We start from the raw sequence: 25,685 nt of genomic DNA, 5'->3' as shown, positions 1-25,685 counted from the left end.
TTTCCCAAGTTTGGCGATTTTCCAAGTTTGGCGATTTTTGGTGGAAATTGGTGATTTTTGGTGTTTGAGGCTTTGGCGATTTTGTTTACCATTATTGCTTGCTGTTCTCAGACCATTTTCAGACCATTGTTGGCAGATTGAAGTATGCATTGAAGACATTTTTTTTCAGATTTGGAAATGGCGCCATGGCTGGAAAAGTTCATTTTTTGTTTGGAGCATACTTTGGTGGATTCCATGCATGTTTGATGCCACCTTTGCCTCCCTACTTGCTGTCATTTGCTTCAGATCTGAGTTTGCTTCAGGTTTTGACCTCCATTGTTGGCTGCACATTCATTTTTTAGACTTGACTTTTATTGCCCAGCCAGCTGCAACTTCGGCGATTTTGTCTACCAATATTGCTTGCTATTCTCAGACCATTTTCAGACCATTAGAAGGCTGTCTCAAGGTCTGCAACTGTGTTATTGGTTGCTTGTCCTCATTAATTTATCTTTTACCAGCCATACTCATGTTTCCAAGATTGATTATTTTCATCATCAAGACTGATTTTTATCAAGTTTGTGCATATTTTTGAAGGATTGCAACATGTTTTGAGAAGTTAATTTATTAGTTGCAGGCTGTCTCAAGATTTGTAACCTCCATTTTGACCGCGGAAGGTGTCCTCCTACATACCTTGTGTGAAAACACAACCTTTCACACCTTTCCTTAGTCATCGTTGATTCGGTATACTCTTTTGCACTTTAGTTTGCATAATTTCTAAGTATAAAGAGGTATTAATGAATTTCATAGAGGGTTTCCATGCCCTAGCATTGTCACATTTTGAATCTAATTGTCAAAATCTACCAAGAGTGTGGACTATTTTCCTGACTTCATGCTCTAATTAGCTAAAATCTTTAGAAAGTCAGGAATTTTATCAAGAACATTATTTATTTTCCTAAGTCTAACTTTAAGCTTCGTACAGGTGCGATGTCGAAGTTCGGATTTAAGGAAAGGAAAGAACTACTGAAGATGTTGGAGACTGGATTTTATCCAGAGCTCAAGATTTCATCCAGATGGAGGGAGATCACAGATACAAACATGCATTTCTGTTGTGCGAATCGCACACCCATCCCCGTCTTGGACAGGGACCTCCCCGATTTGTGCCTTTCTGTCTTTGCGGAAGAGGAAGGGGATATGAAGGGTCAAGTTGGTGAGTGATGGAGTCTGGAATGTCATCTTGATCTTCAAATGCCCTGAAATTTGGCTAAGTCTGGAATGTCCTGATCCTGAAATTTGGCTAAGTTTGGAATGTCCCGATCCTAAAATTTGACCAAGTCTGGAAAACTGAGGAATCCTCCAAAAACTAGAATTTGCAATATAACTCCTGGAGGGCCGAAACCACTCTCAAACATGTTGAAAGTATATATGGAATATAACTTAAAGTATAAGAAACTTATACTTAAATGTTATATTCCATAAAATGATCCTTCGGCGAGAGTGAAATGTTGCAAAAAGACCCTAGAGGTCCGAAATTCACTTTAGACCTCCAAATTCGGACCCTGGGGCAAAAAGTTGAAAATGTGAAATGTTGCAAAAAGGTGCTTTAGGTCCAAATTTCACTTAAAATGCCCAATTTCGGACCTCGGGGCAAAAAGTTGAAAAAGTGAAATGTTGCAAAAACTGGCTGGAGGTCCGAAAATGTGAAATGTTGCAAAAAGGTGCTTTAGGTCCGAATTTCACTTAAAATGCCCAATTTCGGACCCTGGGGCAAAAAGTTGAAAAAGTGAAATGTTGCAAAAACTGGTTGGAGGTCCGAAAATGTGAAATGTTGCAAAAAAGTGCTTTAGGTCCGAAAATGATAGAGTTCGCAAAAATGTTTAAATGCTCCGAAATTCACCTTAGACTTCCAAATTCGGACCTTGGGGCCGAAATTCAAAGTTTGACAAACTTGCAAAGAGGTCTAAAAGGTCCGAAGTTTTTCATAACTTGCAAAAAATGTTGAAAGGGTCCGAAGTTTTTTTATGTTGTAGAAACATCTAAATAGTCTGAAATTCTTTTAATTCACCAGAAGCCTGAAAATCGCGGAATGCTAAAGGCAATGCATGGTCGAAGATGCCTCCAGTTCGCCAAAACGTAGAGACGCGAAATTTGCAAAACATGCTAAATACTCCGAAGTTTCTTCTATTTGCAAGATTGGGCTTAGGGTTCGAAGTTTTTTTTGCGAAAGTGTTAGATGGTCCGAAAACGCCGAAGGCTTCTAGAGGTTCGCAGTTTGTTTAGAATTGCCAAAACGTTTGAATCCTCCGAAAACATGAAAGCCTCCGAAGTTCGCACTTAGGATCAATACGAAGTTTAAGTTTTGGAAGGGCCTCCATATCCCAAAAGTCGCGAGTTGGAGAAAAAACACAGAGTTCGTAATTTAGAAGATGGAGACGTGAAGTTTAAAGTCTGCAAAACTCCCCCCCCTATTCTCCGAAATTCACCAGAAAAGGCATGAGTGTTAGGATTTTAAAATTTTGCAGGAGCTCTTCAAACCTCCAGAGTCGCGCTAGAAGAAGTTTTCAAAACGCCATAAACCCATTCAAAACGCCCAAGACTCCAAAGGTAAAATCACGCAGAAGTAAATCGCCCAAACACTATCAAGACCAAGGATCAGATTTCACATTCGAAGAGAAAGGAGAAGCATTTTCAAGATACATCTCACAAAGAACTTCTTGAGCCAGACATCGTAATTAGATTTAATATTTGTTAAATTAATTAATTAATTTTTCAAATTGATTTAATGAAATGAAATTGGTTGATTGATCGCAGGACGTCATTGGAGAACCAGGAGAACGCCTCAAACGCAATTCAAGGAAGGATCGCAATTCAAGGCCAGGCGCTGAAGACTGGAAAATAAAAGATGCAAGAGCACGAGAAAAACCGAGCATTGGGAAGTGTGCCACCAGACCACAAAGATGAAGTCCACTGACGAGATTGAAGGCAAAAAGCAAAAGAACACTCAATCTATGCATTCTCAAGAAAGTGCACAGCTGGATTTAAGTCCAGAAATTCAGTTTTAAAACTGAAACTGCTTTATTGTAAACTGCCTATGGGTCCCGCACAAGATATTTTTGTGGATAACTATTCCCAACCACCAAGAAGATTGGATAGACCTGAATTATAGCCAAATAGTGGCAGGTAGTTGAGATAGTTGCTGGTTGGATAACTGAGAATTAATTTGGCATGGGTTAAAGCTGCTAGCTTCTGGAAGGCAGATCCGGACCCTTGGATGCAGTCCATCCTAGCCTTTGATTCAAAATTGTAATATCTATAAAAGGCAGAGGCCTTTCTTTTGTAAAGGGTTAGATTGTTAGATAGTTAGATGGTTAGAGATTGTTAGACTCGGTTGAGAGTTAGATTTTAGAGTTAGAATAGGTTAGATTTTAAGCAGTAGCATAGAGATGTTGCAGAAATTGTTGTAATAGGCAGCTGAAATCAATATATAGACATTGAATTGGTGTTTATTGTCTTGTTTTCATCCTGTTTGCATGGTTTCTCTCAGCATTTTAGATAGATCTTTCTATTTTGGGTGTGCAGGTATTTGATAGATTCGGGCTCATACCATTGAGGATATACTGATTGTGTATCCTTTTGTATGGTTAACCTGAGCCTTTAATTGTGCTTAGTTCAATTGCAGGTGTCCATCTGAGCTGCGCCAGAATTGGGTGCTTAGTTGTGCATCTCCAGTCTGAAAATCTTCCAAGTCCCTTTGAAGATTGCACCGCTCCTGCAAGGTTGTGAGCTATTCTGGCCAAGCAGGAATTGGTTATGTTGAATCCGTCTACCCGCATACCCGTGTTGATTAGTTTTAGATCTCCTAACCCTTTCCTTTTGCTCTTTATTGCGTAATTCGAGAATCACAGCAGACTAGCTTGTTGCAAATCGTAAGTCCCCTTGTGTTTCTAGCAAAACACATCGACCATTGAGTAATCCTGCAGTCAAGACCTGACAATCAAAACCTTGAGGTCATCCCCTTTGATCAAACCAAAAACAGCATTAGGGACTTCCTTATCTCAAGAGAGGATAGGATACTCAGCTAGTTATTCTATTCTGCGTTGGCCATATGGAGTTTGCAGCAATGCGATTTCAGACACGTCAACAATTTCCTGGACATGAACCAGATGCGACAACGGATGTTCAGAGTCGGAAATCAGGTTCCTTCCCTAGCATATGTGAACATTATGAAGAGTGGTATTTTTCATACCGCTGGATTTCCACAGTCCATACAATGCAGTGAGGTTATCCTGGAGTGTGCACGATGTTATGATCCTCTCACGCGAATGATCAAAACTCCTAAGGGCATTGTCATTGCCTACCTTGCTGAGGATGCTATTGCTGAGGTGTTCGGAATTCCACGCGGAACAGATATGAAGGATGCGCCCAAGGATGAATATAAAGAGCGGTACACGAAGAAGATGGGTGCTTATAAGAATATGATAAACAAAGAGTGGATGATTGAGCCTAGGTCTCATCAATCCAAGGCTCCCAAGACATTCATGTGCATAGACTTCAAAGAGGAGTATAGCGACTTAATATTCCTGCTCAACGGAGTGATGGGGATGCCGCAGGGAGCAATATTTGATGGATGGATGTTCTATTTCATCCAAGATTGTCTTAGAGGGACATTGGTAAATTGGCCTAAGATTATAAGTGACAATCTAGACTTTCAGCTGAGGAATGTAGAGCGGTCCAAGTCATTCGCCATGACTTCTTACCCGGTATACCTGCTTTCACGGTTTGTTTCATACAGAGGATTGATATGCAAAGGTGAAGTCGGGAATGGGCAAGGACAATTCAGGAGTCATGAATGCTACCCCCAGCTGAGCATGTACATAATTGAAGACTGTAAGAGAGTGAATGATGCATTTACTATGTACATCACGCGGATGCTGGAAGGCGGAATCCACAGAAGATTGTCCAAGGAGGCAACAGAGTTAATAGAGAAAGATGGATCGTGGTATATTCAGTTTCCCACTTCCACGTACCTTAGGATTCATGGGTTTCAATACGAACCCTATAGGCTTCCTAGGTATCCGACCGACAGAATGATTTTGTTGGAAGTGGTGAGACAACTTCTAGAGTTTGATGCCATTCAAAGAGAGAAGCATAGGACATGCATGACATTCCCTATTTTAGTTGGGAAGACATCAGAGGTATGCTAGTCTGCCTTAGCCGCCAGCACTGTGAGTGAGGAGCTTGCATTCTATCGATTCGCAACATATAAGAAAAGAGAAAGATTTGATCTAGATAAGAAAGTAGGAAGGATTAGGGGAGAGAAGTTCATCCATAAAGTAGACATAGAAGATTATTGGGCCGACCTGATGGACGAGCAAGCAGTGAAGAGACGAAGGTGGTTCAGAATGTCAGTGGATTTCATGAGGAAATGTGGACTTTTCCTCATTCCTGATCAAGTGTTAGATGATACGGATCATATGCATCCACAGTATGAGAATGAAATGAAGAAGGCAATCTTATTGCCAAATTGGTCAGAGTCAGAAGAGATTGATTTGAATGTATTGATGAGAGAGGTCTTGAGTTTCTCCCGTGCATGGGTAGATATACAGATGAATAAGTTAGTTGATATGGGTGTTCCCTTCACTTATGAAAGGATGAAGCCGAAAGAGTCTACTTCCGAGGATGATCAGAGGACTATCAATGATGTCAGGATTCATGCAGACGAAGAGAGTCAAGCTCCCAAGAGAAGGAAGAACACGTCAGGAGAAGTCAAGGCCAGAGGGAAGAAGATTGAGGAGGTGAAGAAGAAGAAACATAAGACTATCATTCCTCCACCTACCACTCCATCACCTCTCAGTGTCTCGTCAATTAAGGTGATTGAAATAACAGAGCAGAACAAGGAAACCCAACAGTGTTCCAACACAGTCATACTACTAGAGAATATTCAGGAGTTACATGCCACAGCGACATTTGCACCTCCAAATGAGAATGATGATCAACCGAGATCCCCTACTGTCCTTTTGGAAGTTAGTTTGGGAAATGAGATATACGATTTGACCATGAATAATCCTGATGATGACGATGATGATGTTATCTTGGCTTTGAGAGGACTTGATCAAGAAATGTGTCTCGATGATGGCATGGAGATGGCCGCTATTCCTGATTGGCTGATGAGAAGTATGGAGAAAAGTAAGAAAATGATAGAGGTACAACCTATTGATGACATTGATGACTACCTAGCTAGGAATGTTAAGGAGAAGGAACCTAAGAGAGTGGAGGTTTTGTCGCACATAGCTAGAGATGAGACAGGAATGCGGATTGCGCAGGTTGTTGTTCCTATTGCAGGCGTAACAGCGGACATTGCTACTCCTATGGATTTCCAGATCACTTCAGTTGCCCTTGGTCGTACATCCAGAGAGCAAGAGTTTCAAGAGGTTGGTGAAAACCTCAAGGCAATTGTTGCTAGGTTAGACAAAGAGATTGTGGAGAAAGAAAGGTACAAAGAAGAGAATATCAGACTTAGAGAGTATATTGCAGGGATAAGGCGTGAAAATCTCACCCTTATTTCCCCTATTGCGGTTGACCATGGAATACATTCACACTATGAGGTAGCGAGAGATACACTCTCGGAGGTGGAAAAGTGGATTGAGAGAACAAGAAAGCAGGCAGATGATTTCCTTACTCAGTTTGTCCATGCATATGATATGACAACAGGACTTGTATTTAGAATCCAGTATTTGGAGGGAGTTTGGGAAGAATTCTGGCCTATCCAAGAGAAAACTATTCCACGCCTCCAGGCTTTGAAGAGGATTCCTAATTCCACCTTGGTCAGCGAGAACATTGTGCACAGTGGAGACAGATACGATTTCCATGGCTGGTATTGTTCATTAGCCGTGAAGAAATCAACTTATGAGAACGCCCAGTTGAATTGTATGGAGACGGAGGGATTGATTCAGGACATTTAGATGAAGATCCTTGCCTCGATTGAGGAATTATTGGGTGTTGATGTTAGTGATGCTAGTGGTTTACACTTAGCCGAATTAACGGACAAGATGAAATTTATGTATTTTTGCCAGTTGGACTCTTTGAAGAAGAGTCAGTTAGATGACTTGGTCTCTTTGTTGATTCATGTTCATAGTTCGCAGAAGCTCATGCTAGATTTGGAGAACACTTTGGATGCTTGCTCGGATTCACTTGACGTGATTGATTTACAACAGGATACCTTGCCTAGCATTTTCATGGAGTTAGATTCAGTATTGGCTAGATTCTTGATGCTAGGAGAGAGACAGAGAGATGCAGGGATAAATCTTCTAGAAGATTCCCTATTTGATGACTAGGTATCTTGTTATTGGGCCATATGTAGGTGGCACCATTTTTTATGTAAACCCTAATTAGGGCAACTCTAGGGTTTTGTTGGCATGATCTTGGATCAATCTCGGCCATCCATTTTGTAAGAGACTCTATATATGCCTCCTTGTCTCTCTTTTGTAAGAGAGTTTTTGTAGAATTGTTGGTATATGGTGCAGCTATTTGAATCATAATCATTGTTCAATTGTTGGTGATTTTGCTCTTCAAGTGTTGTCTTTGCATTCATGGTTCTCAATTCCTCCAAGTTAGATTAGAATTTATTTTTAATGTATGTTAGATTTGAGTGAAAGATTTGTTGAAGATATTTGCGTGGAATCCTTAATCCATACCACTAGCCTCTTGTCATTGTTAAGTGCGCCTTGTGTGGTCAACTGGAAATTTGAGTAAGCTTAACTTCAACTATTACATGTCCCTTGACAAGCATCAACTTGGATGGTGTCAATGTTTGATGGTGATAGTCTGAAAATCTTTAAGTATACCTTAGACGATTGCACTATGCTTGTGTCAATACTTGTTTGTGAGACCTTGCCTAGTTTGATTCCACTAGATTTGTTCATCATTTCCTACATTCCTAGCCTAGAATAGATTTCCTGAACCCTATTCCTTTTGCCCATTTTTAGTAAGAATTAAGTCCAAAGCTTCATTGATAAACCTAAGTTGTCAATACACCTATTCCGCATTTTCATGATCAAAGAAGATAATCCTAACATTTGCGTAAGTCCCCAAGTGAACACAACAATTCACATCGACCATTGAGTTACCCACTTGTCAAGACCTGACATGTAGAAACCTTGGAATCATTTTAGTTGATCTCATTCTTAGCATCTGAGGTGATTTTGTTCAAGAGAGGGTAAATTACCTTGGTATTTTATTCTGAAATGTTATGTGCATAAAACACACATCAACAGATACCCAATTAGACAAATAAGATATTCCAACTTTCAGAATTGACAAGCTGCTTTTTCTAGACAATTGCCAAAAATAGAAAGTATTTATTTAATGGTGGATGGAGCTCGAATTTTGCGGGAAGCTTGAGAATGGAAAAATAAGCACTTTGGTGTAAGAATCAGATTAAAATCATTTACGGTGTGAAAGTTATTCAAGTTTCAGTTTCTCGAAAAACCGAAAAAAATTCTTACAAGTCAGGTTTGAGGCATTAAACGGTTCCAAATGGCCCTGAAAATGGCGGGAATCGGCAGAGTGGGTTCTTAGCATATTCTCCACTCAGAGAGATTTCCGACACTTTAAACGGCATGTCAATCCAATTCTCGGATCAAAAGTTATGGTTGCCGGAAGTTGGACAATTTTCGGAAAGTTTCCAGTTTTCGAATTTGGCTAAATTTTTATATTTCCAATTTCAAGATTTGGCGTTTCCCCCAAATGGTAATTTCTAAATTGTAATTTTGGTTCCAAACGGGAAAAAGGCTATTTAGGACTCATATGAGGAAACTTGGGAGTTAGTTGTTGGATGTGAGTTTTTGGAAGTTTAGTTTCTGGGTTGGAAAAATTGCATTGTAAGGGATTTGCAGAAAACTCTGTAAGTTGTTGTGTTGCAGCCTGAGAGGGTTTATTCCTCTTATATGTAATTGTATGTATTGCAAATAGTATTCAGATAATAATAATATAGATCTTTTGTGTCTCTTTTGCTGTGTTTTTCTGTGTCTCGGGTTTTGCCCTCATCACAAGTGAATCCCACTTTTGGATAGGGTTTAGGCTTTTATTCAGGTTTTTGTACAGTTTTTGGACAGAGCAGTAACAGTTCTTATGCCAGCAAGATAGTCTTGGTCACGGAGAAGAGTGTAATTTAGTTTAAAGGAAGAGGGTTGGGTCTTCATTTGAGCAGAAGGTGAAGGGCCAAAACACATGGAAGCTTCAATAGGAGAATGGTCAGGCATTGAGGAAGGGTAGACTGAAACAAGATTCCCACCATGGTTTCCATTGAAAGATTCAAGCTCTCTATTCCCACAGAATCTATCCAGCCTACAATATATCCTTTTATTTAAGGAATGTTTATTACACCATGTAAACCATATGGACTTAGAGGAGGCCTTCACTTGCTCCAAAGGATCTACAAGGTTCAAGGTTCTTTTCATTCTTTCCCAAAAGAAAAGTTCATGCCCTTTCCAAAGTATGTCAATAGAAAATGCTTGAACTTCTAACATTAATGCAGGCTTTTAATGGCAATAAAGGAAGTCCCTCTTACAACCTTCATGATATGAAGTCGAGTAACACTTTGACATATACATTTAATCAAGACGTTATGAAAGTTGGTCGAGTAATTAGTATTTGCAAAAACTGACTAGCAAATTCCTTTGCCTCCCCTCTCATATCTCTGCTCTCTCCCTTCCTCTCTCTTTTTTGCCTCCACCCTCGTCCTTCTCCCCATTCTATCTATTTGATGTCTCAAATCGTTTGAAGTCTTTGAGCATGGTTCAGTCATATAATCAATATGCATATTTTATTTCCTCATTGATGTTGGTAAATATATACTAAAACCTGTCCTTTTTCCTCGTAAGCATTAATGTTTTTTAGCAGACTTGGAGTTTGTATGCAATTAATCCCCTCAATTCGCATGCATACTAATGTTACACTTTTTCATCTTCTGTATGCCATTTGAGCAACAACAGTATAGTTGGAATAACATTTTTCTGTCTCTTCATCTCTTGGGATAGGTCGAAAAAATTTCCATGAGGTGGCATTTAAATCAAAAGAAGATTGAAGCAACCCGTGCAGAATTCTCGCATAGCTTGGGCATGAGTGGAACTAACAGAGATGTTGATAAGAATGTTTAACTAACTGGAAATGTTTAATTCTTTGTCATGTGTTCAATATGGATATTGTTTTCCTTCACAGAGAGATTTACATTGATCCAGTTATTAATTACTTTGTTAAAGAACTATTTACCTATTATATTGGATATGTAATCAAGAGATTAAAAATGTTGTATTATGCACAATTCTCCACTTCATAATGATTGTAGTTTGACAGGCCGTTGTTGGTTCTGTAGAGCTCAAAAAGGTCCTAATTTAAAAAGTAAAATGGCCAAAGCGGTTTTATCTACCTGCTTTGGAGAACCAAGTTCTCTTTTTTATGTTTTATAAATTTTGAACACTAATACCTTTATGTTTTGACACCAAGAAATCCTGGATATACTGTCTATTATTTGTATATAATTTATTCTCATTTTGATTGGCTAAAACATGTTGTAGCCATTTTTTAATATATTTAGTATATAATATTTATGTATTCAAGTACAATTATATTTGAATTTTTTTCAAACATAAAACTCAAATTTCCATTTTTTAATATATTTAATATATAATATTTATGTATTCAAGTACAATTATATTTGAATTTTTTTCAAACATAAAACTCAAATTTTCATTGTGGTATGATAGTGGATGATATAGTATTCTGATGAACAAGGTTGGTCAGATAATTGAAAAATAAAAAATATTTCTTTACAAAATTTAATAAATATTTCCTTACAAAACTTGATATGCAAACTTCTCTTTCCCTTATTGTTGTCCTCTACCTCTAACCCACAATCATCCCCGTGCCCACCCGTCATACCCCCACCACCTTCCTCCCACCTCTCTCTCTTTCTCCCTCCCTTGCACCCTACCTCTCCAACTCCCTTTCTCACTCTCTCTAATGTTTGGAATCATTCATGGTATGTATAATTCATATATACATTAATCAGTAGACATCTATCATATTTAATATTTGAAATCATTTAAAGTATGACATGGTTTCTACATATGTTTGTAAATGTATACAAAAATTTATGTTCATTGTTCTTGAAGTAAGAAATAAATAAATAGCAGCTTATGATTTATATGCAATTACCATCTACAAGATGTCACTTGGTGAATAGACACAATGGACTAAAAAGTCTACAACAAAAGCATAAACATTAGTGGAGACGACTTACAGAAAGAGGAATAGTAGAATAAGTTGGATACATAAATGACAACTGTGTTGCAATATGTTTGTAAATGTATACAAAAATTTCTGTTTATTTCGTTTGAAGTATGAAATAAATAAATAGTAGCCTTATGATTTGTATGCAATTATGATCTACAAGATGGTACTTGGTGGATAGACACAATGGACTAAATGTGCTACGGTAGAAGCATAAGCATTAATGACAAAGGCTACGACACTATATGGAAGAGTAGATGATTTACAGAAAGAGGAATAGTAGAATAAGATAGACACATAAATGAGAACTGTGATGCAATATATTTGTAAATGTATACAAAAATCGCTGTTTATTTTCTTTAAAGTATGAAATAAATGAATGGTAACCTTATGATTTGTATGCAATTATGATCTACAAGATGGTTCTTGGTGGATAAACACAATGGACTAAATGTGCTACGGTAGAAGCATAAACATAAATGACAAAAACTAAGAAACTATATGGAAGTGTAGATGACTTACGGGAAGAGGAATATTATATTAGAATAAGTTAGACACATAAATGAGAATTGTAATGCAAAGTTTTAATAATATTTTTGTGCAATATTTGAGAGGTTAAATGCATGGAACGCCTATGTTAGCTTCTTCTCTAGTAAGTTGAATAGTGTGTTCATCGTCTTCTTGTTATAGATACAAAGAATGGTAGTATACAGTATTACATTCAAGGAGTTAGGCAGCTATAAGGTTGCTTATAACTCTGCTTAATGTTGGCTTCTTTGGTGATATTCCTCTATGTTATTTAGAAAAGACACAACTATTGTCTATACAAAACATAATATGTCTGATCCAAATCCTTGATGGTTTAAGGTATAACCAGAGTAGCTGAAAACTCCTCTGCCCCTCCTTGGGTGCGTGTATCTCTGTATCCGATACGGCCTGCATACACATTGTATACTGTACCCATGTGTGCCCAAAAAACCTTGATTTTCCAACCATGCCGGATTCTATGTGATATTTTTTTAATTTTTTTTTTTTTTGATGTATATCTTCCTAAATTTAATCTAAAAAACTTCTTTCATGCATTAAATTTTTTTTGGTATAAATAAAACCTACACCAAATAAGAAAGATAAATGATTTTTTTTCCTATTTCAGTGACCCATTTTTTGTGATATCTTTCAATGCAACTCTACTATTTTTGCATATTCTAAATTGTTAAATCAACTTATAATTATATATGTAGCAATGATGTGTCTATATTGCTTTTGAAGTAATGAAAATTTCCTTTAATAACATAGAAAATTGTGTTAAATATGTGTATGTGTTTTTTTATGAATGTTGTATCCAATTGTATCCATATTGGGAGTCTTAAAAATGTTCGTATCTGATACCATATCCGTATTTGTATTCGTATCTGTGTCCATGCAATTTCGGGTATAATGCTCTAATTGTGGATTTGGATGTGTTATGTGCACACATAAGCAATGAGGAGACAAAGTTCAAGTAGAGAACAATACTGTAAGTTCAACAAAATGTTAAATTAATTTATGTGTTTTGTCCATAGCATTATATCTTCTATCTATCCTACATATGCTTGCTAATTAATATTAGACATTTGTAGATTACATGTATGTGAAGACAAAGGGTCGTTATGGAATTTGAAGTTGTTGAACTTCCACACATGTTGCTTAATCTCCCAATGATTTGGTTTCTCATTGCTCTTTGTGTTAACAAGTAGTATATCCTATGACAACTTTAAGAGTTACATTTAATGCTTGTGTGGATGAAAATGTTGCATGGTTTTCTGAGATGTTATATAGGGTTCTTCATTGAGTCATGGACCAAGTGCCTTGTATGTGCTAGCATATGTAGTTGTAAATGTGGTGTGGTGCATAACTTAGAGATGTATTTGATGTTGTGTAGCATGATCCTTGGTGTTGTGTGAGTGACTCATGATGAGAAGGATTGTGCAAAACCTATGGAGTCTTTGCAAAACTGTGCATTTTTGTTTCTTGTTGTTACATGCAAGTGCACAATATGGTTCCCAATGTTGTGCAAATAACACAACAAAGATATTTGTGTGTGCTTGTGCAACATGGTTTCTATTATAGCACATGTTGCACAAGATTCAAGGAATTGTACATAATGGTTTGCACTTTAGTGTAAGCAATTGAGACTAGCACGTGAGCTTGCATATGATAACACATAGAATGTTCACCTCCTTTTGAAGATAAATCATATTGATTGTTTTGAGACATGTAGGGATTGAGGTGTCTCAATCTTTGCAAATCTTAACATTGATTAGTGCATTTATTTGTTATATTTAATTTATTAATTGCCTACAAAAGTCTAGTCATCTAGTGAGACCCACAGGCTTGGTGGATCCTACTTGGCGATGATTGTATGGCACATATGTTGCACATGTGGAAGCATGCATCCCACTTCAAAAATCTTGACAAATGTCATGTTATGATAGTTTTATGACAAGATTCTATGACACGTACATATGACAACCTATGACAAATTCTATGACAAAATAGGTAAGTGGCAAGAGATACCTTTTGCATGGAGAAGATGGGTGCCCAAGTTGGGTTATGACTACCTGTAAGAGAATCAACTAATAATAGTTATTTATGATGGATTCTCTTATAGTTGTAAGTGCTATAAGTTATGACATATGCTTATGAGAGATGTAAGATGCATAAGAGCATCTATCACCCAACTTAGGAGGTTTGAATGAGGATTCTTTTGAAGATATACATGTTTTATTTGCATAATTTTTTATGGCTAAAAAATAGGGCCCAATGTTTTGCACAACCCTATCTTGTATCTTCATCTAGAATCTACCTCTTGAGTTGTATTTCTCTATATATGGTAGCCTTGGAGAGTATTAGTCATGTTGTGTTTTGCAGGTGAAGTGTTACATTGTTGGAATTGATTTAGATTGTGGATTGTTAGTTGCAGACTGTTGTTGAAGAAGCTAAGTGTTGATATTGTATTGTAACCATTAGTTTATTGGAATGCAAAGTACCGTGCTTTTGGAGTGGGGTTTTTTTCTCCTGAAAGGGTTTTCCCCATAGTATATCTTGTGTCCATTATTGTATATCTTTATGTATGTTCATTATCTCCTTATGATTGTGTTTCTTTTTTCTGTAATATTTAAGATTTTGTAAAGAAAATTTGCATCATCTCCCCCATTAGATTATTGTTAGGAAGCATTTTTTGCACCTTAGCTTCCTTTCAAGACATTCATGCAATATGGTTACAAGGCTACTGTTGGCATTGTATTGTCATTGATGTCAACCGGTATGCAAGATGTTGTTATTGGCATTGAAGATTGTTGGCATGTTGATGTCAATCGGTATGGGATGCAAACCCGGTAAGTAAGTGCGGACATGTCAACCGGTAAGCAAACAAACCCAGTAAGTAAGTGCGGTTTCATATAACATGTTCTAACCGACAGAACAAAGAAGTGCACGATATGAAGGTTAACCAGTTAGTGTATACTAGTAGCATGTTCGGTCGGTGACTGAGTTTGAACCGACACAAATCACGTGAGCTGGATGTTGACAGAGATGTCAAGTGGACTCCAGGTGGCGAACATGTAGTGGTAGGTGAATGGTGCGTCGACGAGGTAATTGCTGACTAGGTTGGTATTAAATGTCGACTGCGAAAAACACGGATCGGTTGTAGAGGATTGCGGCTCAAAGAAGATTGAAGGGCAAAGATTTTATTCTTTGACATTACGATCGAAGCAGGATATCTGATCGTCTTGCTGATCTGGAGAAGGAAATTGCTAGATCATTTATTGTGATCAACAAAATTTAGACTGATGTACGGAGTCCAATTTGCTAAATATAGTAAACGTTTATAGGAAGAAGAATAATAAGAGGACATAGCTTTTTGCTGAACTGTTGCAGGTTGTCGATTCAAGAAGATGAGATCCAATTTGATATGGATCGAGGTCAATGAAGAAAACCCTAAGTGCATGAAGTTTGAGTTTTTGTTTTGGCGAGAAAGCAAAAGTATAAATGTGCAGATTGTAGATCTAAGAGATTGGATGTTGGATGAGAGATTTATGATAAAGTGAATCTCTAGGAGGCAAGAGTAGATCATTATGAATTTGATAGAAGAATATTGGAACGACTGAGTGTTGGAGAAGAACCAGTAAGATAGGTGTTACCGACGAGGGTTGAGGTTACCGATAAACTGTTACACAGTATAACAGTCTGTTAAACCGATAAGATAGCAGCAGAGAGTGAAGGAGAGCAGAGTGAGTTTCATAGAAGATCCGGCAAGGCAAAAACTAAGTTGTAGAGGATTCACACAGTAAGAACAGAGGACCGGTAAAGAAGAAGCAGTGTGACATAAAAGAGTTTAACTAGCAGAGAGAATTGTTTGCAGGTGTTACAAAACTCATATGTAACCAGGTGTTTATCATTGTATTGATTTTATATCTCATTGTATTTCAGTGAGTGGGTGCTCGGTGTAGGGGTTGATGCTCCTTAAGTTGGTGCTCAGAATAGATTAGGGGTTGGTGCTCAGAATAGATTAGGGGTTGGTGCTCTTTGAGTTGGTGCTCATAATAGAATAGGGGTTGGTGCTCCTTTGGGTAGGTGCCCATAAATTGCTAGGGGTTGGTGCTCCTTGGGTTGGTGCCCTAAACATTGTAAAACTGTTATTTCATTGTGAGGCTATATTGGAGCAATAGATCTCCAGCAACATTTCTCACGGAGGTTTTTTCCACATTGGGTTTTCGTCGTATATCCAGTGTTATGTGATGTGCTCGTGTGTAGTTGCTTATTAGTGTTTCCATTATCCTACCGGTTGCACACTTTGTTTGAAATTGTTTATAATCACTAATTCACCCCCCTCTCAGTGATATCTTGTATTATACAATTGGTATCAGAGCCTTAGGTTCCCTGTTTGTCAAAGCTTTCTCCTTCATGGGTAGATTTTGGTTTAAGAACACAATGACAATGAATGAATTGTCCTCCTCCAAAGCTCCCATGTTTGATGGTACCAACTATGCCTTCTGGTGCAGAAGAATGGAAACCTATCTATCCTCCCTAGGTTTTGATGTTTGGATGTCTGTGAACAATGGGCATACTGTCCCAAATGTTACTCCTACAGATCCAGATGCTAAGAAGTATGAAAACAATGCCAAGGCCAAGCATGCTATTCTTAGTGGTTTGTCTGATAATGAGTTCGTTAATGTTATGCACTGCTCATCTGCCAAGGAAACTTGGGATAAGTTGAAAAGATTGTTTGAAGGAGATGTCAAGGTCAAAGAGGCTAAACTGCAAACACTAAGAGGTCAGCTTGATGGCTTGAAGATGAAAGATGAAGAGAAGATTGCTGATTATTTTCAAAGAATTGATGAAACAGTAAACACTATTAGAGGACTTGGAGAAGATATAGCTGATGAAGTCACTATCAAAAAGGTTCTTAGATCTCTCACATCTAAGTACAATACAAAGGTCTCTACAATAGAAGAAACCAAGGATCTGAAAACCTTTTCAATGGATGAGTTATTTGGATCCCTGACCACTTATGAGATGAAAACAACCAGTGAAAGAATTTCAAAGAAAGAGGCTACTTTCAACTCCATCAAAAAGGGTAAGGAAGAAATTATTGATAGATAATCTAGGGAAGACTTGGACACAGTGGTAGCAAAATTTGTAAGGAAGCTTGAAATAGGATCCGGTAAGTACAAAGGAAAATTACCTCTCAAATGTTTCAACTGTGGTAAAATAGGACACTTTGCTTCAAAATGTCCCTATGGTGAGAATGCTGGAGAGGAGCAACAAAGCACCAGCAGACCTTTGAGTAAGGATAAAAAGAAGAAAGCCTGCCGACAAGACAGAAGAAGCTACCGGAAGCAGAACAACATGTATGCTTTTAAAGATGATGCCACAGATGAAGAAAGTGCCTCTAAAAATGACTATTGTGAGGATAAAAGAGAAACCAATATGTTTATGGCACTAGATGAACCGGTTGATGAAGCTAATGAAGATGAAGACATTGAAGCTGAAGTGGAATTGGAAGGTGAGCTCATAAGTGCTCTTGAGGAAATAAGTAAAAAAAGAAGGGAACTCAAAAAGGTTAAGTGTACTGCTGCAGAAGAACAAGATCGTTTGAAGCAATCACTTGAGGAGACCAAGACAACAATTTTTGATCTGAAACTCCAGTTGGAAGAGGCCAAGAGGATATGTGAAGTTACATCTGTTAATGTTTTGTAACTTCGGTCAGATAATTCTAATCGATAAAATCAAATGCTTAATTGGCCTATTGGCCTTAAGCATTTGATATCTATCCTCTACAAGTTTTAATCCATTATTTGCATTATGTATTTAATAAGTTTCTTGCTTAAATATTAATCTTGAAATATGATTATGAATTAATCATATGTATATATTTAATAATGTATAACTATATATTATTAAATATACACATATAATTAATTTGATTATATCAAATAACATTTAATCATATGCTTATCGATATTTACTATCGATCAAATTATGTGCATTTAGCAAATCATATTAACAATGTAACAAATGCAAATTGGTTACCAATAATTATCGACTGCATTACATTACGTATTGGCATGTTCTTACACGACCGAGAGACATGTCTCCGTAGAGACATGCCAATACGTAATGTAATGCAGTCGATAATTATTGGTAACCGATCCATGTAGAGGCAGGTCTCTCTCCTTATATAAGGACGGAGACAATCGTACTGTGGACGTACAAAATAATTACAGTGCAGAAACAATATCGACTGCCTCCCAGAAAATTGCAGGCCATTTGCTGTTGGAAGTTTAATATATTAATTGATTCTATTTTCATGTAAAATAGTAATAAGATTAATATCAATTTTAATTGATCATTGTACAATAGTTCATGTTAATTTAATTGATATACAAAGGAATCCTTATATTGATATAAGAAGTGGAAATTGCATTAATAAGATTTAAAAGATCCTATATTCAAATCTGATATAAACATTAACATGGTATCAGAGCTAGTCTAAGGAAGATCCAATCAGATTTGAGTCTAAAGGCAGTCAGAATTTATCATTTGAATTTATTCAAAACAAATACTCTTCTCCTAATGGCCAACGGTGCTAGATTCGAGGATTGTCTTGAAGGTGCCTCTAACTTTGTCTCATGGAAATTCAGAATTATGATCACATTAAGAGAGCAAGAGTTAGAAGCCTTTGTAGAAAAGGAAACAACTATACCAGATGAAGAAGATGAGAAGAGACAATGGATAAAGAACAACAATAAGACCATGAAGTTGTTAGTAGACGTAGTCAAGAATCACATAGTACCTATAATCTCCAAGTTAGATACAACATTCAAAATGTTCTCAACATTAGAAAGCATGTATGAAATAAACAATACTAGCAGGGCTCTATCACTAAAACAGAAACTTCACCATATGAAGATGAACAAAGGAGAATCCATTACATCGTATTTCATGAGGATCACAAAATTAAAGGACCAACTCTCCACTATTGGTCACCTTATAGATAACAAGGAGCTAACTATGTTAGCATTAAATGGATTACCTGCTTCATGGGAAGGATTCATACAAGGAATTAGTGCTCGCTCAAAACTTCCAAAATTTGATCGATTAAAAACAAATTGCATTCAAGAAGAATCCAGGCTAATTGCAAGGGGGGATGGTCAAAGCCCTATCAATGAAGACATTCATGTGTTGAACTCCTCTTCACAGAAAAAGAGAAAGAAAATGAACGTTAAAAAGAAGGACAAAGATTCAAGAGGAAAATACTCATCCAAGAGGAAGAGGGATATGACCAAAGTACAATGGGCACTATGCCATAAATTGTTCGGACAGACCAAGACGTCAAGCCATTGTTGCAGAAGTTAGTAAGTCAAGGAGAGAGAATGATTCAGAGAAACTTGTGTTCTACTCAACTCTTTCAAGTCAAGTATCAACTAACCCTAATACCTGGGTAACTGATAGTGGAGCATCACATCACATTACTAAGATACAAATAAAACCTTGGTAGCCAAATAGAAAATTCTAATGAGGAAGTAACTATTGGGGATGATTCAAGTTATCCTGTAAAAGGAATTGGGACCTGTACTATAAACCTAAATTCAGGCATCTCCCTTCAACTCACAGATGTATTATATGTCCCAGGGATAAAGAGAAATTTAGTTTGCATTTCAACACTTGAAGACAAAGGATATAGAATCACCTTTATGGAAGGAAAGGTCTTGGCATGGCCAAAGAACTCAACCAGCAAGAAGGCCTGTACTAATGGAGTAAGACATGGGTGCCTCTACAAACTTTGTATTTCCTCCTCTCAAGCTTTAATGCATGAGTCAACTAGCACAAGAGGTTAGGACATCTTCATTTCTGAGCTCTCGCTTCAATTGAAAAAATGGTGATAGGTCTACCTAAACTAAAGCAAAATCTTGAAGGAACATGCAAAGGATGTGCTCTAGGGAAAAACACAAAAGGTACGTTTCACACCAATGATAGCAAATCTAAAAATGTATTAGAAATTATTCATTCTGATTTATGTGGACCCATGTTTGTAACCTCTTTAGGACGATTTTTGTATTATGTTATCCTTGTAGATGATTTCTATAGGATGACATGGATATATTGTTTAAAATGTAAAGAGTCAGAAGAAATCCTTATGAGATTTAAGGAATTCAAGGCTCTAGTAGAAAATATATCTAGTAAGAGAATTAAAATGCTAAGAATAGATAATGGAGGGAATATACTTTAGATAACTTTTAAAACTTTTGTATAAATGTTGGGATTAAGAGGGAGTATACAGTTCCTTATAATCCTCAACAAAATGGAGTGGCATAGAGGAAGAATAGAACTATTGTAGAAGCTGCTAGAGCTATGATGTATGATCAAAACTTAAAAACTTCTTTTTGGGCTGAAGCCTCTAGTACTGCTGTATATGTACAAAATAGAAGTCCTCACTCTCTCCTAGATGACAAAACCCCTGAAGAAACCTTCACTGGAGTTAAGCCTGGCATAAGTCACCTAAGAATATTTGGATGTGGAGTCTATATTCATATACCTAAAGAGAAAATATCCAAATTAGAACCCTCAAGCAAAAAGGGCATATTTGTAGGTTATAGTGAAATATCTAAAGCCTACAGAATCTATATACTTGGACAAAGACAAATTGAATTAAGTAGAGATGTTATTTATGAGGAAGATATTGCTTTCAGAAAATCTAAAAGTACTCAAGAGTTAGAAGACCTAGAATCTCCTCTAACATGGAAGAGGATCTTGCTCCTGAGATTCAAAGGGAGACTCAAGAAGTAATAGAAAATGAAGGACAAAATGAACTCATGGATCCTGCAAATGAAACCAGAGGTACTCATATGAATCGAAAAAGGCCACTTTGGGCAAGAAAAATGATTCAAGAAGCTAAAGACTATGCAACACCACAAGGACCTTTAGGGAAAGCAAAAGACCTCATAGGTTTTCCAGCTATGTTGCCTTGATGAGTGAGATCATCAAATCAAAGCCTTCCAGTGTCAAAGAGGCCATTGAAAATCAAGTATGGAAGGATGCTATGATAGAAGAGTATCAGTCCATCATTGAGAATGATGTTTGGGACATTGTGTCCCGACCTAAAGACAAATCAGTAGTATCCTCAAAATGGCTTTTCAAAATCAAACATGCGGCAGATGGTAGCATTGATAAATACAAAGCATGATTTATAGCCAGAGGTTTCTCTCTGAAGGAAGGGATTGACTATGAAGAGACTTTTGCCCCAGTTGCCAGATATACTTATGTTAGAGTTGTCATTGCCATTGCTGCATCTAAATGATGGAAGATTCATCAGATGGATGTGAAGACAACTTTTCTGAATGGGATAATAGAAGAAGTATACCTAGAGTAGCCTAAAGGGTTTGTCATACATGGAAATGATGCATATGTATGCAAGTTGAAGAAAGCCTTATATGGGCTCAAATAGGCCACTCAAGCCTAGTATGAAAGAATAGATAAATATCTTCTAAGATTAAACTTCTTCAAGAATGATGCATATCCGAATTTGTACTTCAAGGTAATAAATGGTGAAATGTTGATTCTCATTTTATATGTTGATGACTTATTAATTACAGGAGAAGATCACCTAATTGCCAAATGTAAGCAAGACCTTGCTTCAGAGTTTGACATGAAGGACTTGGGTCGTTTACATTATTTCCTTGGTTTAGAAGTTTGGCAACAAGCAGATAACATCATCCTAAATCAAGGAAAATACACTATTGACATTCTGAAAAGATTTGGAATGATGGAATACAAACCTATGTCTACTCCTAGGGATACAAACTTGCACAAATTAAAGGAAGCAGCAACACAATCAGAATTTGCAGATCCTACCTTATACAGGCAAATTATTGGGTCCCTAATGTATTTGGTTAACACCAGGCCTGACATTTGTTATTCAGTTAATGCACTTAGTCAATTTATGTGTGAACCAAAAGAGATACATATGGTTGCAGCGAAGCATATTTTGAGATACCTACGTGGTACTATTGGGTATGGTCTTAAATATACTAATGTTGACCTAGATCTTCATGGTTACACTGATTTAGATTGGGTTGGAAGTGTGGTAGACAGGAAGAGCACATCAGGGTGTTATTTTAGCCTAGGATCAGCTATGATTTCCTGGATCAGTAGGAAACAATCCTCAGTAGCACAAAGTTCTACAAAAGCTGAGTACACTGCAACTTCCATGGGAGCAAGGGAAGCAGTATAGCTAAGGAAACTCCTTGTGGGGTTGTTTGGACAACCTTTGAATCCTACTATCATCCATTGCGACAACCAGAGTTGTATAAAGCTTTCAGTAAATCCAGTGTTTCATGACAGGTCTTACCACATTGAGATTCCTTATCACTATGGTAGAGACATGGTTGAAAGGAATGTGATTCAGCTGAAGTATGTTAGTACAGGTGAATAGACTGTAGACATTCTCACCAAACCTCTATCCAAGACAAAGGTTGAGCACTTCTGGGATAAACTTGGTATGGTTGGAAATATAAGTTAATTTGAGAATAAAATCTAAATTATTTAAATTTTATTGTACTTAGAGGTGTTTAATGTGTAAACCCTTTATCATGTGTGAGACTCCATGACTGCTTGGGTCCTATGAACATTTTTGAAAGATGATGATTTTTCAAAATGAACACTTGTATATGGTTGATATTGTAAAGTGACAACTTTGCAATATTTAACATCACTATCATGTTGGATATCATGAGACTTGATATCTATGAACATGTCATGATAGTCAGCATCTCTGTAGATATTATGGTGGGTATCATGAGACTTGATATCAATGGATAACCATAATAGTTGAGATAATCATGGTGGATATTATGTGACGTAATATTCATGGATATGCCATGATATATATTCCTATGATAGGTATCATGTGACGTGATGCTAGTGCACATATCATAGTCTATGGATATATATATTTATGAGTCATGGCAAATATCATGTGACTTGATATTTGTATACATGCCATATCTCTTAGATATCATAGTGAGGTGATATTATTGGATCTACTATGTTCTGGATAGAATTAATCCTCCCTAGCTAAGAGGGAGTGTTAATGTTTTGTAGCTTCGGTCAGATAATTCTAATCGATGAAATCAAATGCTTAATTGGCCTATCGGCCTTAAGCATTTGATATCTATCCTCTACAAGTATTAATCCATTATTTGCATTATGTATTTAATAAGATTCCTACTTAAATATTAATCTTGAAATATGATTATGAATTAATCATGTGTATATTTAAAAATGTATAATACACATAATTAATTTGATTATATCAAATAACATTTAATCATATGCTTAGCGATATTTACTATTGATAAGATTATGTGCATTTAGCATTTCATATTAACAATGTAACAAATGCAAATGGGTTACCAATAATTATCGACTGCATTACATTACGTATCGGCGTGTTCTTACATGACCGGGAGACATGTCTCTACGTGGACATGATCCACGTATAGGCATGCCTCTACAAAGGCATGTCTCTCTCCTTATATAAGGAGGGAGACAATCATATTGTGGACGTATAGAATAATTACAGTGCAGAAACAATATTGTCTGCCTCCCAAAATATTGCAGGCCATTTGTTGTTGGAAGTTTAATATATTAATTGATTCTATTTTCATGTAAAATTGTAATAAGATTAATATAAGTTTTAATTGATCATTGTACAATAGTTCATGTTAAATTAATTGATATACAAAGGAATCCTTATATTGATATAAGAAGTGGAAATTGCATTGATAAGATTTAAAAGATCCTATATTCAAATATGATATAAACATTAACAGCATCCTCCGATTTCATAAAGAAGGAGAAGGAGCATCAAAATTTGGAAGAAGAAATTTTAAGGCAAAGAAAGGAGCTTGAAAAGAGAAAAGATGAATTGAAGATGAGAAGCAAATATGAGAGCAACACTGAAGCCTTGGACAAGATGTTGAGTAATTAGAAACACTCAAAAGATACTAGAGGTATAGGTTTTGAAGAAGGACAAAGTTCAAACAGTAAAGACAAATCAAGCAAGGAGATACAATTTACTTCTTCAAGTGAGAGTAAAGAAAAAAAAACCTTTATTGTCAACAAAGCTACCGAGAAAAAGACCTATGCTGAAGCTACAAGAAATCCAACTGTGAACCAGAATGCTCAGAACCGAAAGGCTCACACATCATACTAGAATGCAAACCATAAAGACAAGTTCAAGATTGATGAAGAGGGGTTCACTAAAGTTAATAGCATGAGAGGAAAACATCCGGTGAGACAAAGGTTTGCCATTCCAAAGAGACAAGATTGGTATGTACCCAAATTCCATGGTTACTGTTACCAGTGTAATAAGTTTGGTCATAGAATTGCTGATTGTAGTTTGATGCATAAGCCCCCTACTAGTTTTGAAAATAGAAATTCGTTTGTTGCACTCCGGGAGATGAATGCTATTTGTTATCAATGTAATGAGTTTGGTCATAAGAGTTATGATTGTAGGAGAAGTCAGCCGATATCCTACAATAGTTTTTCAAGTTCATCTTTCAATGTAAATGTGAAATTCTATCTTTGTCAAAATGTTGGCCACATTGCAAAGCACTGCAAACTCATGACTTCTAAGAAAAAGAAGTCAGTACTGAATCAGAGACCAAAATCAAAACCCGAGAAGAAAATTGTAACTGACAAGAAGAAGGAAGCCAACCCGGTTTGGGTTGAAAAGGATAAGAATAAGGCTGAATCAAGTCTGATCGTCCAGACTGCCCTGCATGCAGAAAGAAGAAATTTATGGGTAGTTGACAGTGGCTGTTCCAATCACATGATCGGAGACAAAAAGAAGTTCATCAAGTTTGATGATTGGAATGGAGGTTCGGTGAGGTTCAGAGACAACTCTTCCATCAAGATAAAAGGCAAAGGTATTCTGAACATAGATGACAAATTAAAATCACATGATGTATACTATGTGAAAGGACTAAATCATAATTTGCTAAGTGTGAGTTAGATGTGTGATAAATAATACAAATTCACATTTAACTCTATCGATTGTCAGATAAGGAAGGAAAGTACCAGACAGATTGTTGCAGAAGGTAAAAGGATAGATGGAAATGTGTACAATTTGAAGGAATGCTTTGAGTCCCAGTGCTTGATGGGACAAGTAGATGAGAGTAAGCTATGGCACAAAAGATTAGGCCATATAAACTTTGATAATCTGGTTAGGGTGAGAAAGAAAGGCTATGTGAGACATATACCACCGATCATCAAACCGGCAAGCACATTTTGTGATGAATGTCTAAGAGGTAAGCAGACTAAGGTAACCTTCAAGACCAAAGAACATAATACCTCAAGGCCCTTATAACTTGTGCATACAAATCTGTGTGGTGCAACCAGAATAAGAGCGTTAGCCGGTGAGAGATACTTCATGCTATTCATTGATGATTTCTCAGGAATGACATGGGTCACTTTTCTACATGACAAATCACAAGCATATGAGAGATTCAAAATATTTCGGAAGATGGTTGAGAGGGAAAGTGGATGCAAGTTGAAGTGTCTGAGATCATACCGGGGTGGTGAGTTCACATCAAATGAGTTTGTAGACTACTGTGAGAAACATGGAATCAGAAGACAGTATTCAGCCCTAAGAACACCACAACAAAATGGTGTTGTAGAAAGGAAAAACTGGATTGTCAAGGAGATGGCAAGAACTATGTTGAATGAAGTAGACATACCAGATATGTACTGGAAGGAAGCTGTTCATATTGTTGTATATACACTAATCGGGTTCAGCTGAGAAGAAATAGCAAAATGACACCTTATGAATTGTGGTATGACTGGAAGCCATAATATTTCAAAGTTTTTGGAAGTAA

At 36.9% G+C, this 25,685-nt stretch overlaps 1 protein-coding gene across 2 annotated transcripts in view; it reads left to right on the top strand.

The window, feature by feature from the left end:
* Window positions 1–10,482, top strand: part of LOC131046742 (uncharacterized) — a 213,024-nt gene extending 202,542 nt beyond the window's left edge. For both annotated transcript variants that reach the window (XM_057980532.2, XM_057980531.2), the window contains exon 5: window positions 10,014–10,482. In XM_057980532.2, the coding sequence (XP_057836515.2) occupies window positions 10,014–10,133 (120 nt within the window). In that variant the 3' untranslated portion in view covers window positions 10,134–10,482. The remainder of the gene's footprint in view (window positions 1–10,013) is intronic.
* The last annotated feature ends 15,203 nt before the right edge of the window (window positions 10,483–25,685 follow it).

Source organism: Cryptomeria japonica, chromosome 3 (genome assembly GCF_030272615.1).
Source record: "Cryptomeria japonica chromosome 3, Sugi_1.0, whole genome shotgun sequence".
Lineage (NCBI taxonomy): Eukaryota > Viridiplantae > Streptophyta > Pinopsida > Cupressales > Cupressaceae > Cryptomeria > Cryptomeria japonica.
Note: the sequence above shows the minus strand (reverse complement) of the source record. Positions and strands in the feature narration are given on the sequence as shown.